General features: G+C 43.5%; 1 protein-coding gene across 1 annotated transcript in view; it reads right to left on the reverse strand.

Moving 5' to 3' along the window:
• LOC119969249 (importin subunit alpha-4) overlaps positions 1-18211 on the reverse strand; it is a 122414-nt gene extending 104203 nt beyond the window's left edge. The window contains exon 1 of the mRNA XM_038802606.1: positions 18137-18211. Within this exon, the coding sequence (XP_038658534.1) occupies positions 18137-18178 (42 nt within the window). The 5' untranslated portion in view covers positions 18179-18211. The remainder of the gene's footprint in view (positions 1-18136) is intronic.
• Positions 18212-19532: the final 1321 nt, after the last annotated feature.

The following is a 19532-nucleotide window of genomic DNA, read 5'->3' on the forward strand; positions in this document are numbered from 1 at the left end:
TCACTTCACTAACTGAAGGCACATTGAAATCTAAACCCACAATTTTTAATTGTACCTTTTCGTGCTGGTACCACATTGCAACTTGTGTTAACATGATCTACATTATAGCTTCTAAACTGCGGTTTTGCCCAATTATTATAATGGGTCAAACTTTGAACTTCCCCCCCGACTATCTAATATATCCGTTTTTGTCAACAGGAGTCAAGTGACCTATCAGTTCTTTTCCAAACAGACACCACAGTACCAAAGTCAAGACATGTACAGTTTGCTCACCTCTTGTCAAATTCAACATGGTACAGGCAAACAGTATAATTCGGCACACCCATCACTATACAAATGCAGCTAAAAAGTATAATATGGCCGTGGTACGGTTGTATTACTGTAATGGTAATCCAGGGGCCTAAGGGGATAGTTTAAATCCTATGATGGTAAATTAATTCAAATTCTCAAAATAAATCTGATGTCAGTCAAGCTGTACCCAACAATTAGGTACCTTAAGTGGGGATATTCAGACTAAATGTCAACTAATGCCAGGCACAATTTACATATTTACCAGCTATGAAATTACTAGTTGACCAGCAGATATAAAAATAGAACTTTTCACCATGGATAGCTAGTGCTTCTATGCCTCTATACTCATTCAGGGTTGCATGCAGATCCTCCACTGCCAACCACCACAATCCTCCCCCCGTTAAACTTGTTCAACAACTTTTACTTGGACTCCACTCATCCTCCAAATAGTCGGTGTTCCCACATAGGTCCCAGCTGTGCCTTGCCTTTTTGTGGGCTAAGTGGAACATTATTTGTCCCAGACCTCCCTGTCCCCCTCTATTTCAGCTTTCCAATATTCAGAGTATTTTGCTTCAATATTATATATAAAGTACTGTATTTATAAGTTACATATCAAGCATTAAATAGTTTTTAAAAAATAGATATGACCCCTTGGAGGGTTACCAAATTCTTGTCAGTAGACGATCACGCTAATGGTGACACTATTGGGAGCTGGCTGGAGAGCTGTCTGCTTGGCATTTGAGAAATGAGTCATACTTAGGTGTGACCACTTTGAACGTCACAGCCCTGAACCTCTTGAGTTGCAACTTTCAATCAACAACAACAACTTGTATTTATATGGCACCTTCAACGTAATAAAATATTCCAAGGGGCTTCACAGCAGTCATGTAGATCAAAGTTTGACACAAGCCATTTAAATATCAGATGACTAAAAGCTTGTTCAAAGTTTTGAGGAGTCTCTTAAAAGAGGAAAGAGAATTTCAGGGTCGAGGCAGCTGAAAGCAAAGTTACTGATGGTGGAGTGAGTTAAAGCTTAAGAGGCAAGAACTAGAAAAGTGCAATTACCTGAGGAGGGTTTTGCAGGTAGGGAGGGGTGAAGCCATGGAGGGATTTGAAAGCAAGGATGAAAATTTTAAAATTGGGACATTGCGCTGTGTAACTCACTTGTTGACTCCCCAAATCTGTCTACCTTATACATGGCAGAAGTGAGGAGTGTAATGGAACACTATCCACTTGCAGGGACTTGTGCAAATCCAACAACACCCACAAAGCTCAACACCATCCCAGATAATGCAGCCTCCCCGATTGGCACCTCAAACCTTCACTTCCTCCACCATCAACACGCCATGGCAGCAATGTGTGCCATCTAACAACTTCACTTCAGAAACTCACCAAGGCTCCTACGAAATACCTTTCTGAACCTGTAACCCCAACCACAATCACGTCATTAACAATCTGATTAGGAAATATATCACCATTCCTTCACTGTTGCTGGGCTAAAATCCTGGAACTCCCTGCCTACTAACGTGGATACTGCCTGTAATTCTTTAAGACAACTGCTCATCACCACCTTCTCAAGAGCAATGATGAATGGACAATACATGAAACATTTGCCACCAGCACTCACATTCCTTGACTAAATTAAAATGTCATATAGGATGCCATTTTCGACTTTGATGAGAGCCACTACTATACTGTGATAGTGGCAGAAACCCGATTGGAAGGATTTAAACAGAGCTCAGGGAAAGATGGACATGGATTTGGGAAGTGAAAACAAGCTTAGAGATGTGTGTTTAGTTTTCAAGAACGGCACGGTCAAGGGTTGGTTTTATTGTGCAGGGGAGATTGCAGCAGATTTAAAACAAGGAGGATAGTAGTTGAAAAGAGAATAATTAACAATGAGAACGAACATGTGTGCCAGGAAGGAAAGTTGGATGGTTAGGAGTTTAGTGGCAATGAGTATGAGGAAGCAGGAGGAGGGTCTGATAGACAGAATGGCCCCAGAGAGAGCAGTGAGAGAGAAATTACTGAAAAATGAGAGTCCGGGGTTAGAGCCGGACCGGAAGTCTATGCTGGACCAATCAATCACAGATCCATTTCAAATGTTACTGTGACTTATCACGAGTGGACAGAAAACCACAGACTCCAGAAAATTGCAAAGTTCAGAATATAGGCTTTAAAGGTTAAATGGAAACTTTTGAATAAAGAATAATACTAGAGAGAAAAAAATATTGAAACAGTGAAGAGAAAACATGAAAAAGCAAAGATGAAGAGATACAAACTATTAGTTGACAAAGTTAATAATGGGCAGTGAAGTGTTTATTACTCGTCTGGAGATTTATCAAGCTGAATTAGCATGACTTGGAAAAGCATTGGCCAGCTCTGGAAGCCTTCAATTCCCAGAACTCCAAAGTTCGGTTTCATATTCTTTCAAATCACTACTCCAATTTAAGGCTGATGGCATTCTGAATTTACCAGTTGTACAATCCACACCACCCGGCGAGGAGGAATAGAGGTCTGGAGAGCATTTCCTACTCCTTGGTTTATCTAGTTCATTAGTTTGGTTAGATTGAGGGCAGGGATAAAGAGGTGAAGTGCACTTGTTATGATGCTAGGTTTGCAATGCAGAGGTCATGAGTTCAAATGCTACCACTGTGAAACTAAACTTCTAAAAGTATGGGAATTTGTAGCACAGCACTGGAAAATAACTGAAAGCTGCCAGATTGTCATAAAGCCTAACTGGTTAACTGGCATCCTTCAGAAGCGTAGCCACAAAACTTGTCCCAATCCCCTGTCTAATCAAGCAAAATAGTGGTTTGACGCTTCCTCCTTCCTCACAACTTAATAAATCAGATAAATTCAAAAATAGAAGAAATTCCCCCATTCTCCTCACCCACACAGTTCATATACACAAATATTTGACTTTTAGGGTAGATCTAGGGAGAATTTGTAACCACCCAATTCTAAATTTGTTGTGCAATTTTGACATTGCCCAATATAACTACCACGCTACCTACTCTCAGAAGCATGTGTTATAAACTATACTGGTTAACTCTTAATGTCATACAGCAGTTAGAATGGACATAAATAATGTCTTGCCAATGAGGACTTGTGACAACAGGAGAGACCGAAACAAAGGTTTTTCATTCTCTGGTTGGTTTATAACACCTGCGACACTGTCTACCTTACATGTAGTACCAAATTTTGGACAAATTACTTGTCAATTTCTTATAATCAACTGGAGCGGGAAGTAACACCCTAATGTAGCCGATACGGAAAGCCTCACTGGATACAGATTTTACTGTATTTCAAAAATATACATTTTCTGTCAACATATCATTTTGTGTTCATTACACACAATGGTCTTCCATTGTTAAGTTTTTCCAGCTATGATGAACAAAATTCCACAACAATCTATCAGGTTGTGCAGGCACATTTGCACATTATAGTACTTAGCCATGCCAACAATTTTCACAAAACAAGATTAACTAGGTACTTGGCTGATAAAATGATACGTTTATGTAAAGTGCATCTCAATTTCACGTTGGTAGCTCTAGTATAAATTACAGCAAGTTGAAAAAAGTCCGAAGAACATGTAAAAATAAATTCCACAAGAAGGATTGAACTTTAGTAACACATAGGATTTAACCTGATCATATGATCAGCGAGTGGAACAGGAGACAACATAAATCCTACTTACAAAGCTTTAAATCAGTATGACACATACCAGGCTACAGCAGACAATGCATGGATAAGCTAACAAGGACTGCATCACTATTATTACTGCAGTGTGGACATGATAGCAGATCTATCAGTGTTTACATGGGCAAGCATTGCTGGGAAACAATATGGTGACAGACACTCCCTCAGAAGGATAATGGGGGAGAAATGTGTCTGTACTACATGTCATTAAATAAGTAGATCCAAACAACCCACAGGGCTTCCACAACTGCCAGTATATGTCAGGGAAGAAGCTGATTCCTCTCTCACACTGACTAACACAAAGGGATTTAAAAATATATATATTTTAACTTGAAGGACTGTAGGAAAAACAAACAGAACCACACTAGTTGTGTGCACAAAACTTTTAAGACCGGGTGTATAAGTGCGGCACTGCAAGTCTCAAAACTGCAATTATACTCGTCTCATAAAACCCAGGACTGTCCAAATGATAAGTACGGGTAAAGCAGTATGGGGATGGGGGCATGATTAGATACACAACCCTGTGTGATGAATGGAAGAAATTGTCTCTTTTTTTGCAGCAATGTTATAAAAAACAGGTGTTATGGATGTTTGATCAGATCTCAATAGAGGCTAACAGATTGGGCCAGAGCTGAACTTTTAAAATTTTATACGGCGGTGCTGAAAGATCGATTTGTTCCAGATAATAAGAAATAGGGCTCTGTTATTTTACATTAATACCAGGAGCTGGTTTAGCTCACCAGGCTAAATCGCTGGCTTTTAAAACAGACCAAGCAGGCCAGCAGCACGGTTCGATTCCCGTACCTGCCTCCCCGGACAGGCGCCGGAATGTGGCGACTAGGGGCTTTTCACAGTAACTTCATTGAAGCCTACTCGTTACAATAAGCGATTTTCATTTTCATTGAAACAAAAGAAAACAATCCTAATAACTGCATTTTAAATGAACACGCAGCTCTCGTTCCACTTACACAGTCGGCCAAAGGCAATACATGCATTCAAACAGCAATTTTTCTTCTGTTAGAGAAATTCGTTCTGAAACCTTTTTCAAAGCCTGCCTCAGTGGCAATTTTCATGACCTCTCTCGCTCGATTTCCAAACCCTTCTCTCCAACCTGTTTAAAACCATATTCTTTCTCTCTCTCTCTAAGCTCCGTCCTGCCCCTCAAACAAAGGTAGCCTGCTGGGGTTCCAAACTTGAAATCATCATTATCTTGACTGCTTGATTGCCCACTCCCATTTATACAAAAGAACAGAGCCATGCTATTGATATGCAACTAACTTCCCATTGACAGACAAAGAGGCCATTAGACTTTGTAAGCCACTAATAATGGATGTTCAGAGTGTCCTGAAGGATAATGGATCTGGGGCATCCTACATATTCCCACTAACAAATTTAAGTCCGACTGGGGCAATGTAACTCAGTCAGGTGCAAGCGTATCCCTCTGACTGCGTGCTAGCAGGTTCCCCCCATCAGTCTGTTTAACTCCAAAATTGCTGCTATATCTTCGATCTAATTTCTGGACCCAGGTTCCTAATATTTCCCTTGCATAACACTGGGTTAAGATGCATCCAAGCAGTATGACTGTTAGAGCTGCTATTAAGGTGCTGTAGAAGTGAGATAATCATTGCCTTGTAGGTGATGTGTTCTGCTAATACATTTGCGAAGCATTTCCTTGTTTACAGATAATTAGCTAATGGAATACTGCTTTCATTTGAAGGACCCTTGGGGTATAGATAATCTATGAGGGATATTGTGTTCGGCCCTGGCTAAACAAGTGAAGCGGGGCAGGGATGGGGGGGGGGGGGGGGGGGGGGGGGGGGGGGACTGCCGCTGCACAACCTCTGTGGGTACTGTTGGGCTGCCAACGCAGCGATGGTGCGTAAGTGGGTAATGGACGGGGAAGGGACAGCATGGAAGAGGATAGAGATGGCGCCCTATGTGGGCACGAGCCTGGAGGCGCTGGTAACGGCACCGCTGCCGCTCCCTCCAACGAGGTATACCACGAGCCCGGTGGTGGCGGCTACCATCAAAGTTAGGGCCAATGGAGTCGGCACAGGGGGGCGGTGGGGGCCTCGATGGGGTCCCCGATACGGGGGAACCACCGGTTTGTCCCGGGGAGAATTGATGGCAGGTTCCTGAGTTGCCACAGGGCAGGTGTTAGGAGGTTGAGAGACCTGTTTGTAGATGGGAAGTTTGCGAGCCTGGGTGAGCTGGAAGGGAAGTTCGGGCTCCCCCGGGGAACACCTTTAGGTACACGCAGGTAAGGCCATTTGTCAGGCGGCAGAGTTCCCTCTGCTGCCGCCGCGTGGGGTCCAGGACAGGGTGCTCTCAGGGGTGTGGGTTGGAGAGGGGAGGATCTCGGCAACATACCAAGTGATGCAGGAGGTAGATAAGGCCTCGGTGGAGGAGCTGAAGGGTAAATGGGAGGAGGAGCTAGGTGAGGAGATTGAGGAGGGGACGTGGGAGGGCGCCCTAGGAAGGGTGAACTCCTCCTCCTCTTGTGCGCGGCTTAGCCTCATACAGTTTAAGGTGCTGCATAGGGCTCACATGACCGGGACAAGGTTGAGCCGGTTCTTTGGGAGCGAGGATAGGTGTACTAGGTGCTCAGGGAGCCCAGCAAACCATGCCCATATGTTCTGGGCATGCCCAGCGCTGGGGGAATTTTGGAAGGGCGTAGCAAGGACGGTGTCGAGGGTGGTAGGATCCAGGGTCAAACCGGGTTGGGGGCTCGCAATATTTGGGGTTGCAGAGGAGCCGGGAGTACAGGAGGCAAAAGAGGCCGGCATTCTGACCTTTGCGTCCCTAGTAGCCTGGCGGAGGATTCTTCTTCAGTGGAAGGATGAGAGGTCCCCAAGCGTGGAGGCCTGGATCAACGATATGGCGGGGTTTATTAAATTGGAGAGGGTGAAATTTGCCCTAAGGGGATCAGTGCAGGGGTTCTTCAGGAGGTGGCAACCATTCCTAGATTTCCTGGCAGAACGGTAGAAAAAGACAGCAGCAGCAGCAACCGGGGGGTGGGGGGGGGGGGTCTCTTTGTTTTGGGCTGAAGGGATGTGTATGTTCGCTCTTTGCTAATGACGGGCGTTAATGTATTTCATCTTTTTTGTATACATGGGGGGGGGGAGGGGGGGGGTTGTTCTTTCTGTTCTTAGAATTTTCTGTTATTGATATTTTGTGAAAATTTGAGTAAAAATTATTTTTTTTTAAAAGTATCATTCATGAGTGGTATTTGAAATATATTAACTTACTTAATTGGAAGATAGTGGCAGGTTTAGGAAGTTACGGTTTTCTCTTTTACTTAAGAATCACTGTAACTGCTAACTGGAAAGCAATTTCTTTGATGCTAATGTGGTTAATTCTGTGTTTAAACTTAAATTTGTTTTCACATTAAATCTAGTTATTGGTCAGGGTTATCACTCCTCTCGTGCAGTAACATTTCCTCACAGTTCTGCAAATTGAAAATAGTTGGGTTCACGCCCGGGTTCCTAACAGCTGCAACTTTTATACGGGTTTGGGGTTAGCTGTTGTTCCTTTTTACTAGTTTTACAGATATCAGAACTGAGCAATGATATTATTTCAGAGCATTTGCCTGCGCTGCTAGTCGATTCCTTTACAATTTATTGTAAGCATCATACTGATCCTAGCCAGCACACTTTAGGAATCCTTCGTTGCAGTTAGTTTCATCATGCTGAACAGTCACGTTTTGATCCAGTTTTAGGCTGATGGGATAAATATTTCCTCTGTCCTGGCCAACATCCATCTTTCAGTCATAACGACCAAAAACAAATAAACTGACCATTTATCTGACTGGTGTGTCTGGGATTTTACTGTGCTTTTGAGTTTGCCTATGAAACAAATGATCAAGCATACTTCAATGGCTGTTTGTTTAATGGTGAAGCTGATTATCTCCAGAATGTGAAAGGTATATTAATGAAAGTTTAGGCTTTCGCTTTCTGCCAGCCATTATGGTTCCACACAAGTTTGTACCATCTCAGTCTCACTCCCAGTGGACACGGGCTTAGTTTCTGAACAATGGTAACCCCCAGGATGCTGATTGTGTGGGATTCAGCGATGTTAATGTCATTGAATGTTAGATCCTCTCTTGCAGGAGATGGCCATTGCCTGGCATCGTGTTTATTGGCACTTTTGTTTTTTTTGTGACTTGTAGGGGAAACTCCAGATGTGGGGTTTCCAGGTATCTGCTGCTCTTGTCCTTCTAGGTTGTAGTGCTGTCTCAAGGAACCTTGGTGAGTTCTTGTGGTGCATCTTGTAGATGGTACACATGGCTGCCACTGTTCGTCAGTGGTGGAGGGTTTGAATGTTTGTGGAAGAGGGAGCAATCAAGCGGATGCTTTGTCCTGGATGGTGTTGAGCTTCTTGAGTGTTGTGGAGCTGCACTCATCCAGGCAAGTGGAGAGTATTCCATTACACTCTTGACTTGTGCCTTGTAGATAGTGGACAGGCTTTGGAGGTCAGGAGCTGAGTTACTCACCATAGGATTCCTAGCATTTGACCTGCCCTGGTAGCGACAGTATTAATATGCCTAGTCTGGTTCAATTTCTGATCAATGGTAACCTCCAGGATGTTGATTTTGGGGGATTCGCCGATGGTAATGTCATTGAATGTCATGGGGCGGTGGTTAAATCCTCTCTTGTAGGAGATGGTCATTGCCTGGCAGTTGTTCATAAGTTCATAAGTTATAGGGCAGAATTCAGCCATTCGGCCCATTGAGTCTGTTCTACCATTCTAGCATGGCTTATATGTTCTTTCTCTGCTACCTGCAATGTTACAGGTCAAGAGTTGGATTGCGAAATCGACCTCCCTGTAACATATGACCTAGGAGTGGGAGCAGATAATTTAGCCTCCCGAGCCTAACACCCTCAATGTGATCACGGTTGATCCTATCCTGGCCTCAACTCCACCGTCCTGCCCTTTCTCCATAACCCTTCAACCCATTACCAATTAAAAATCTGTCTTAACTCCTCCTTAAATTTACTCACTATCCCTGCATGTATCGCACTCTGGGGTAGCGAATTCCACACATTCACAACCCTTTGGGAGAAGTAATTTTTCCTCAAATCTGTTTTAAATTTGCTACCTCTTCTTCTGAGATTCTGACCTCTCGTTTTAGAATGCCCCACAAGAGGAAGCATCAACTCCACGTCTACTTTATCCATACCTTTTAGCAACTTGTATAGATGCACTTCGCTGAGTTACTCATGTAGTGATAGCCTGTAGCCAAGGTGATTAACCTCCAACCATCACAACCATCTTCCTTTGGGCCAGGTATGACTCCAACCAGCGTAGAGTTTTCCCGATTCCCATTGACTCCAGTTTAGTTAGGGCTCCTTGATGCCATACGCGGTCATCAAATGCTGCCTTGATGTTTAGGGAAGTCACTCATCCACCTCTGGCATTCAGCTCTTTCGTCCATGTTTGAACTAAGATTATAATGAGGTCAGGTGCTGAGTGACCCTGGCAGAACCCAAACTGAGCGTCAATGAGCAGGTCATTGCTGAGGTAAGTGCCACTTGATAGCACGATTGATGACTCCTTCTATCACTTTGTTGATGATGGAGAATAGGCTGATCGGTAATTGGCTGGGTTGGATTTGTTCGGTTTCTTGTGTACAGGACACACCTGGGCAATTTTCCACCGGATGGATGTCAGTGTTGTAATTGTACTGAAACAGCTTGGCTATGGGTACGGCAGGAACTGGAGCACGAGCCTTCAGTACTGTTGCCAGAATATTGTCAGGACCCATTGCCTTTGCAGTATCCAGTGCCTTCAGTTGTTTCTTCACATCACTGACATCTGTGATGCTCCGGTGGAGACCGAGATGATCATCCGCTCGGCACCTCTGGGCTGCTCCATCATTGAGAATGGGGATATTTGTGGAGCTTCCTCCTCCAGTGAGTTGTTTTATTGTCCACCACCATTCATGGGTGCACGTGGCAGGACTACAGAGCTTGGATCCGATGCGATCTGTGGGATCGCTTAGCTGTCTATTACTTGCTGCTTATGCTGTTTGGCACACAAGTAGTCCTGTGTTGTAGCTTTATCAGGTTGACACCAAATTATTCGGCATGCCCGATGTTGCTCCTGGCATGCTCTCCTGCACTCTTCATTGAACCAGGGCCGATCCCCTGGCTTGGTGGTAATGGTAGAGTGGAGGATATGCCAGGCCATGAGGTTGTTTTTTTAAAATTTAGAGTACCCAATTCTTTTTTTTCCAATTAAGGGGCAATTTAGCGTGGCCAATTCACCTACCCTGCACATCTTTGTGGTTGTGGGGGTGAGACCCACGAAGATACAGGGAGAATGTGTGAACTCCACATGGACAGGGACCTAGGGCCGGGATCGAACCTGGTTCCTCGGCGCCATGAGGCAGCAGTGCTAAACATTGTACCACCGTGCCACCCTTGCCAGGCCTGGGTGGTTGCAGATTGTGGTCGAGTACAATTCTGCTGCTGATGGTCCACAGCGGCTGATGGATGCCCAGTCTTTGTTTCTACATCTGTTCAAAGTCTATCCCATTTAGCATGTTCATACAACATGATGGACGGTATCTTCAATGTGAAGGCGGGACTTTGTCTCCACAAGGACTGTGCAGGTTCACTGACACCGAGAGGATGAGGTCAAGTACATTTTCCCCACTTGTCGGCAGTCTAGTAGCTATGTCCTTTGGGACTCAGCCAGTACTGTTACTCTTTGTGATGGACACTGAAGTCCCCCGCCCAGAGTACACTGTGCCCTTGCCACCCTCAGTGCTTCCTCCAAGTGGTATTCAGCATAGAGGAGTGCCGATTCATAAGCTGATGGTGGACAGTACGTGGTCATCAGGAGGTTTCCTTGTCCATGTTTAACCTGAAGCCATGAGACTTCATAGGATGCAGAGTTGATGTTGAGAATTCCCAGGACAACTCAATTGGTTTGAAGTATTGTGAGCAGTTTTGGGCCCCATATCTAAGGATGTGCTGACCTTGGAAAGGGCCCAGAGGAGGTTCACAAGAATGATCCCTGGAATGAAGAGCTTGTTATATGAGGAGCAGTTGAGGACCCTGGGTCTGTACTCATTGGATGTTTAGAAGGATGAGGGGAGAATCTTATTGAAACTTGCAGGATACTGAGAGGCCTAGAACCTCAGGAAAAACTAGAACCCAAGGGCAAAGCCTCAGACTAAAGGAACAATCCTTTAAAATAGGGATAAAGAGGATTTCTTCAGCCAGAGAGTGGTGAATCTATGAAACTCTTTGCCGCAGAGGCTGTGGAGGCCAAATCACTGTGTGTCTTAAGAGAGGTTTGTGATTAATAAGGGGATCAGGATTATGAGGAGAAGACAGAAGAATGGGAATAAGAAACATATCAGCCATGATTCAATGCAGAGCAGACTTTATGGGCCGAATAGCCTAATTCTGTTCCTTATGGTCTAACTCCAACCCGGCTGTATACCACTGTGATGCCATCTCTGCTGGGTCTGTCTTGCCGGTGAGATAGGACATACCCAGTAATGGTGATAGTGGTGTCTGGGACATTGTCTGTAAGGTATGTATCTGTGAGGATGACTATGTCAGGCTGTTGCTTAACTAGTCTGAGAGATAGGCAGCATGGTGGTACAGTGGCTAGCACTACTGTCTCACGGCACCAAGGTCCCAGGTTCGATCCTGGCTCTGGGTCACTGTCCATGTGGAGTTTGCACATTCTCCCTGTGTTTGCGTGGGTTTCGTCCCCACAGCCTAAGGATGTGTAGTGAAGGATAGGTGGATTGGCCACGCAAAATTGCCCCTTAATTGGAAAAAATGAAGTGGGGACTCTAAATTTATTTTTAAAAACTAGTCTGAGAGACAACTCTCCCAAATTTGGCACAAACCCCAGATGCGAACGAGGAGGACATTGCAGGGTAGGCAGGGTTGGTTTCCGGTTTCCGATGCCTGGATCGATGATGGGTGGTCCATCTGGTTTCAATCTTGTTTTGTGATTTCCTGGCGGTTGAATACAACTGAATTGCTTGCTAGGCCATTTCAGAGGGCATTTAACAGTCAACCTCACTGCTGTAGGTCTGGAGTCACATTTGGGCCAGACCAGGTAAGGATGACTGATTTTGTTCCCTAAAGAACAGACTGCACATAAGAACAGTAGTAGGCCATTCATCCCCTCGAGCATGTCCCACCATTAAATTAGATCATGGTTGATCTGTGGCCTAATTCCATATACCTGCCTTTGGTTCATAATATCTTTGATTAACAAAAATCTATCTATCTCAGATTTAAAACGAACAACTGATCTAGTTCCAAACCTGTACTACATTTTGTGAGAAGAAGTTGTTCCTAACATCTCTCCTGAACGGCCGGGCCCTAATTTTTAGACTATGCCCCCAGTATTAGAATCTCCAACCAGTGGAAATAGTTTATCTTTATCTACTGTCTTTCCCTGTCAATATCTTGACTACTTCGATCAGATCACCTCTTAACCTTATAAATTCTATTGAAAACAGGTCTAATTTGAGTCATCTCTCCTCGTAACTTAACACCTGTAGATAAGGTATCATTTTTGTAAACCTACACTGCACCCCCCCCCCCCCCCCCCCCCAAAGGCCAAAGGTGTGGTGCCCAGAACATTTCATGGTACTCCAAGTGGGATCCAGTCAGGGTTTTGTATAGCTGCAGCATATCTTGTGTGTCTTTATATGCCAATCATCTAAATATAAAGGCTAGCATCCCATTGGCTATTTTGATTATTTTCTGCACTTGTTCATGGCATTTAAAGGGTTTATGCATCTGAACCCTCCAGTTTCTTTGGACATCCACTGTACCTGACCTCTTTCCATTTAGCAAGTACTCTGCTCTATCTTTGCTCCAAAATGGATAACCTCACACTTGCATACATCTGCCACAATTTTGCCCATTCACTTAGTTTGTCAATATCTCCTTGTAATTTTATGCCGTCATCAAGACTGTCTACAATGCCACCTAACTTTGTATTAGCAGCAAATTTGGATATATGATTTTCTATGCCATCATCCAAGTAATTAATGAATAATGTGAATAATTAAGGCCCCAACACAGATCCCTGTGATACACCACTAGTCACATCCTGCCAATTAGAGTAATTACACATTATCCCCACTCTGTCACCTGCCACTCAACCAATTTCCTAACCATATCAATAATTTGCCCTCAACTCCATGGGTTTCCCACCTTAGTTAAGTCTCTTATGATCCAAATTCCTTAAATTTGGGGACGGTTCCGTCAGATTGGAATATAGATATTTAAAAAGGACGGGAGACAGATAGGAAACTACAGACCAGCTAGCTTAACATCTGTCATAGGGAAAACGTTAGAAGCTATAAAGACATTATAGGACACTTGGAAAACTTGACGGTAATCAGGCGGTCAACACAGTTCAACCAATTTACTGGAGTTCTTTGAAGTAACACATGTTGTGTATAAACAGGAATGGTGGGTGTACTGTACTTTGATTTCCAGAAGAGGTTCAACAAGATGCCACATCAAAGGTTATTCCAAAAAATAAAAGCTTATGGTGGAGGGGCAACATATTGGCATGGATACCAGATTGGCTAGCTAACAGGAATCAGAGGGTAGACATAAATGGGACATTTTCTGGTTGATAGGATGTAATGATTGGTGTGCCACAGGGATCAGTGCTGGAGAGTGAACCTACAATTTAAACAAATGATTTGGATGAAGGGACCAAATTTGCTCAATTTGCTGATAACACAAAGATAGGTAGGGTAATAGTATGAAGAGGACACAAGGAAGTTACAAATGGGATATAGATAGATTACGTGAGTGGTCAAAGACCGGGTGAATGCAATATTATGTGGAAAGTGGGAAATTGTTTATTTTGGCAGGCAAAATAAAAAAGCATATTATCTAAATAGTGAGAGATTGCAGAGCTGAGATGCAGAGAGATCCAGAGCAAAGCGCATGAATCACAAAAAGCTAGTATGCAGGTAAAGCAAATAATTAGGAAAGCTTATCATTTTTTGCACGGGGAATTGAAAACAAAAATGGGAAAGTTGTTCTTCAGTCATGCAGAACTTTGGTGAGACCACATCTGGAGTGCTCTGTACACTATTGGTCTCCTTGTTTAAGGACAGATGTTAATCCATTAGCAGTTCAGGGGTTTACTAGACTAATACCTCAAATGTGGGGTTGTCTGTTGAAGTTGGACAGGCTAGGCTTGTATCCGCTGCACTTTAGAAGAGTAAGAGGTGGCTTGAGTGAAACATATACCCTGAGAAGTCTTGACAAGATCGATGGGAGAGTTTTCTTGTCGGAGAATCTCACGGATTAAAAATAAGGGTCACCCATTAGAACACTTGAGGGTTGCAACTCTCTTCCTCAAAAGGCAGCGGAAGAGTCTTTAAACATCTTTAAGGCAAAGCTAGGTCCATTCTTGATAAACAAGGGAATGAAAGGTTATCAGGGTTAGGCAGGAATGTGGAGTTGAGGTTACAATCAGATCACTATGTAGGCCTCCCGCAGGTCCAAATTTGTATGTTGACACTGGACTCAAGGGCCACTTTCTGTGTTGCACGATTCTACATCAGCAATGAAGGATGTGCAACACATCAGTCTTGACAAGAATGCAGCATGTAGAAAGAAATCACCTTTTGCAGTCTCTTGTGCCAACCCATTAGTTTTAAAATGATCTCTGGCAGAAAGTAGCAACGGTATAAAACGTTAGAAGTGTTACATTTGAAATTATGCCTAATTGTGACAATAACTCCACACAAGGACTAGGAAGAAAGACTTCCAATTGCCATAGCGTCTTTCACAACCTCAGTAACTCCCACAATACGTTAAAGCCAATTAAGTTCTTTTGAAGTGCAGTCACTTTTGTCATGTCGGAAATGCAGCTGCCTATTTGCAAGGTCCCACTAAAGAGATAATAACCAAGCCATTTGTTTTAGGGCTTGGTTAAGGGATATAGCGGCCTGCATACTGAAAAATCTTCCCTGCTTTTCGAAATAACAGCAGATGACCATTCAAAGAGTGGAGATGGGGCCTTGGATTAACACCGTACCCTGACAGTGGAGCGTCAGCTCAAGTCTCCAGCGTGCAATTTCAATCAAAGAGCTAATGACTCAGGCAAGAATGTGACTGCTGAGCTGGGGTCGATGTTTATGATTTGGATTGCATGAGTAACTTGGAACAGAATAGAATGACGGAACAACTTGAGCAGATACCAAGACCCTGGGAAACTAAGAGCTGGGATGATTTTCACTTTACTATCTCATTAGGGGAACAACATTGCTGTACCATGATTTAAATAGGAGTCACATGTAGGGAAAACAAGGCAAAGATTTGTAGAGAAAGTCAAAAAGCAGGCATATGCATTATATATCTCTATACAAATACATTCATTATGTGGCTTTCTTTCAAAAGTGAGAAACAAAATCATAAGATCTGAAACCACTGACACCACCTTTTCCAGAATCGAGAATAGAAACGACAAAGTGATGAGGTTCAATTTCTCTAAACTGATCTCATAACCCAGAAATATTGTCTGGCCGATAAAGTCAAAAACTTTTGATCTGGCAAGTTATTATAATAGCTCTGTAAACTTCAACTGACCCTTTTCAATTAAGCGACAGATATCTTCACGTTTATTTCAGCAAACAATTTAAATGCTCATCCCGTTTACTCATCTGCTAGTCATAAATATGGTCTCATCAGCGAGACTGAAGGGCAATCATTGCACATTCATTTCCAATAATGAGTCAAGCACAACGTATTCACATGCAGAAAATGCATCTTAAATATGTAGCAATTGCACGAATGCATGCCTAGAGGCTGATCAAACAAGTTATGCATTACAGATAGAGTGTCAAATCTTAATGACTGTATTAACAATTAACATTTGACATTGCATGACAGCTTGCATACATATAAAATGCTGCACATCCGTCCTTCAGTCAATATCTGCAAACTACCAAATTGTTTTTTGATGTCAACCCACTATGGTGCAATTTTAACCGCCTATTACACATTGAGCAAGAAAACAAAGTCACCTTTGGACTCCCAAACCTCCACTCAATTGTGTTAGGTATGGCCTATTTGGTGCTCAAGAGGGGAAGCCTAAAGCTGTAAATGCTTCACTGACTAACGTGTATGATATACTGATAGTACAAACTCTCATGCATACCGGACACGTTCAGGTGCTTATTGCTGCAAGCAAACATATTAGCACAAGGTTACAGATCATTGTGCTATGCTGCTCCCCCAACTTGAAAGAACATTTCATAGCTTCTAGCACGATATATGCACTTAAAGAAATTTAAGGTGGGGCTCTTCCAGTAAATTAACTCTCAATAACTTACAAGTCACATGACTCTCTTACAAAAGGGACGGTGAAATATTTAACAAATCGTAGTGCGACCACCATGCTTTAATCTCGGTCCCTACCTCGAAAGATATTACTGCTCCAGTAACTTGACAGTTTTCTGCTAAGTGCCCTATTTTCAGACACTAGAAGATGGCTCTCTGGTTCAGTTCACCATATGGAGCACATGACTCGCCAGACAACTTTCCATTTCCCTCGCTGTGTTTACAACAGAGGATCCCATACACACAATATAATGGTTTTTCCGTTAATGACACATGCACATATCCATAGAATAAGCCTAAATAAAGTGTGCCATCCTAAAATAGAGGAATTATTTGTCAGGTGTCAAGAAGTTTAAGGGAACATTCAATAGAATATTATGAAGGATTTTTGATAAGAAAGAAACTACTTCCATCCGTGAAGGATCGATAACTAGTGGGCACAAGAGAAGAGGGAGAGACAAGGAGAATTTTTTTCAGTGGCAAGTTATGATGTGGAATGAATTGCCTGAAAGTAAATTTAATAGTAACTTTCAAAAGGAAATTGATAAATACATAATAACGAGGAGAAATATTCAATTCAGCCCTTCGAGCCTGCTCCGCCATTCATTTAGATCATGGTTGATCTCTTCCTGTGTCAAACCCACCTCCCTGCCTGTTCCCCATATCATTTTAATCTGTTTTTTAATCAGAAATATATCTATCTCAACACGAAGGGGAAAGATTTACATGACTATGGGGAGAGAGCAGGGAGTGGGAATAATTGCACAGCTCTTTCAAAGAACCAGCACAATGGGCCAAACGGCCTCCTTCTGTGCAGTGTGATTCAGTCACAGCTATTTAAACTCTGCTCCCCAGATAACCCTCCCTCCCACCCCAACAGCAAATTGCCATCCACTGGTTCTGTCATTAGATGCAACACTAAAACATCAGACAGCAATTGGATAGACATTCCAAAGCAGCAACAGTGCCTGACGGTGTTTGGAGCACAGCTTTTCTACCCACCTGCCATTTGCACAAGGCACAGAATGGGAGTAGCAGGATGACAGGGAATGTAATTGTGCATCATAATATTCAAGTTCCAGGAGCCCATATGTGATCAGAAACACAAATACACAATATCCCACAGGTTAATTGAAGTGATTTACTTTAACTGGTTACACATTGAAAATACGTAGGACGCAAGTAGCAGGTACAGCAGCAAAGTGGTGACATTATTCGACAAGCAATCCCGGAACCTTTAGCACACTGGGCTAAATAGCTGGCTTTTAAAGCAGACCAAGGCAGGCCAGCAGCACGGTTCAATTCCCGTACCAGCCTCCCTGAACAGGCGCCGGAATGTGGTGACTAGGGGCTGTTCACAGTAACTTCATTTGAAGCCTACTTGTGACAATAAGCGATTTTCATTTCATTTCATTTTCTTTCAATAATCTGAGGATCAGAGGTCAAATTCCATCATGGTAGTTAGGGAATGCCATCACTTAAAAAAAAAAGTCAGGGTTTTGTTTAAAAGAGCTAGTATCAGTGCGGCGACTAACAATTACAGTTGGTGCAAAAGCCCAACTCGTTTACTAGTTGACTTTAGGAAATGAAATTTGTTATCTTTGCCTGTGTGTGACTCCAGGCAGTCAGCAATGCGGTGACTCTAACTGCTTTCTGAAATAGCCCAGCAAGCCACTCAGTTTAGGGATGAGCTATAAAGGCTCGTCTTGCCAGCAATTCCCACATCCCGTGAATAAAATTAAAAAGAAACAATGTGCAGCAAATAGCTGCCGAGAAAGCAGAATCTTTACCTTCCTTAGTTCCACTGTGACTTCATTTCGGTGTCTTCTCATAGTCTGCAACACAAGAGGCAGCAGCCAAAATTAACCAGTGCACTCAATAAATTGCTCCAGAAGTAAAATTAGATCTCCCATGGCATGTTCATAGCATGTCAAACAACATACTTTTCAGCAAGGACAGAATTATCAAAGGACAATGTAGTTTCCTTCGGAAGTGTGAAAATCTGTCCACTTAGGATAAAAGAAGAATAGTCCATTCTATCTCTTAGCCGATTGTAATTCACCTCAGGATTGACCTGAACATCATCTCCATTCACCCTCTTGGTTCCACAATGACATTTTCTGACAGATATCTATGAATCGCAGTTCTGAAGTTTTCAATGGACTCCCAGCCTCAACGATTCATTGGGGTTTCCACTGTGTGAAGATGTGAAATCACCTATGACCCGCCAAATCTAATTTTAGAATATGCTGATTTGTTCTGGACCCCCCTGATTCAGTGTCTGCCCTATGATCTCCTTTAATCAACTAAAATTCAACTGCTTCACTATTATACCTTCAATACTCAAAGGAATACATGCCTGGTCTATACAATTGGGCCTCATATTTCAACTATTTTTGCTCCAGTCTCATTCTAATGCACTGTACTCTCTCTAATGTCAATGAGCAATACTGTGCTGTCCAGAATTAAACATTTGTAAGGTCACACCGTCTATTACTGCTGCTTAAACATTGGAGAAGAGCTTTTAACTTTTCTTAAAGCTACACAGCAAAACAACATTCTTTTTCAAAAACAAAGCTGTACCTTGCAAGATCATCAAAGGTTGATAAATTCTGACTCCTAGATCGAATAAAGGTATTTTGAAATATTGTTTTATGAGAACAGCAACATTATTCTGATAACCGACGGTGTGTCTTTATGACCACAAAAGCTAATTGCTGCTGAGTACACACAAATTGAAGTGTTGTTTAATCAGGGACCTTTATGAATTGTAATGTGCTCCTCGCTCTGGCTCCAGTTCAGATGGAGCACAGAACACAACATTTCCTCCAGACTATACAGGAAGGGAGGATGGATGAGCGCTGGGTGCGGGTGAGCGTGGGGGGCAGGTCAGCTTTGCAGGCAAGGGGGCGCGGGCGAGCGCTGGGGGTGCGGGTGGACTGGCGAGCACTGGGGGCGCGGGCGGGCGCGCAAGCGCTGGGGGGGGTGCCTTGGGGGGGGGGGGAAAGAGGGCCAGCTTTGGGGAGGAGCGGGCCAGCCTTTGGGGGGGGGGGGGGGAGAGAGAGAGGGTCAGCCTTGGGGGGAGGGGGGAGTGCGGGGGGGGGGGTGCGGGGAAGGAGGGGGGGGAGTGCGGGGGGGGGGGGGGGGAGTGCGGGGGGGGGGGAGGGGGGGGGAGTGCGGGGGGGG

This window comes from Scyliorhinus canicula, chromosome 7 (genome assembly GCF_902713615.1).
Source record: "Scyliorhinus canicula chromosome 7, sScyCan1.1, whole genome shotgun sequence".
NCBI classification, from domain to species: Eukaryota; Metazoa; Chordata; class Chondrichthyes; order Carcharhiniformes; family Scyliorhinidae; genus Scyliorhinus; species Scyliorhinus canicula.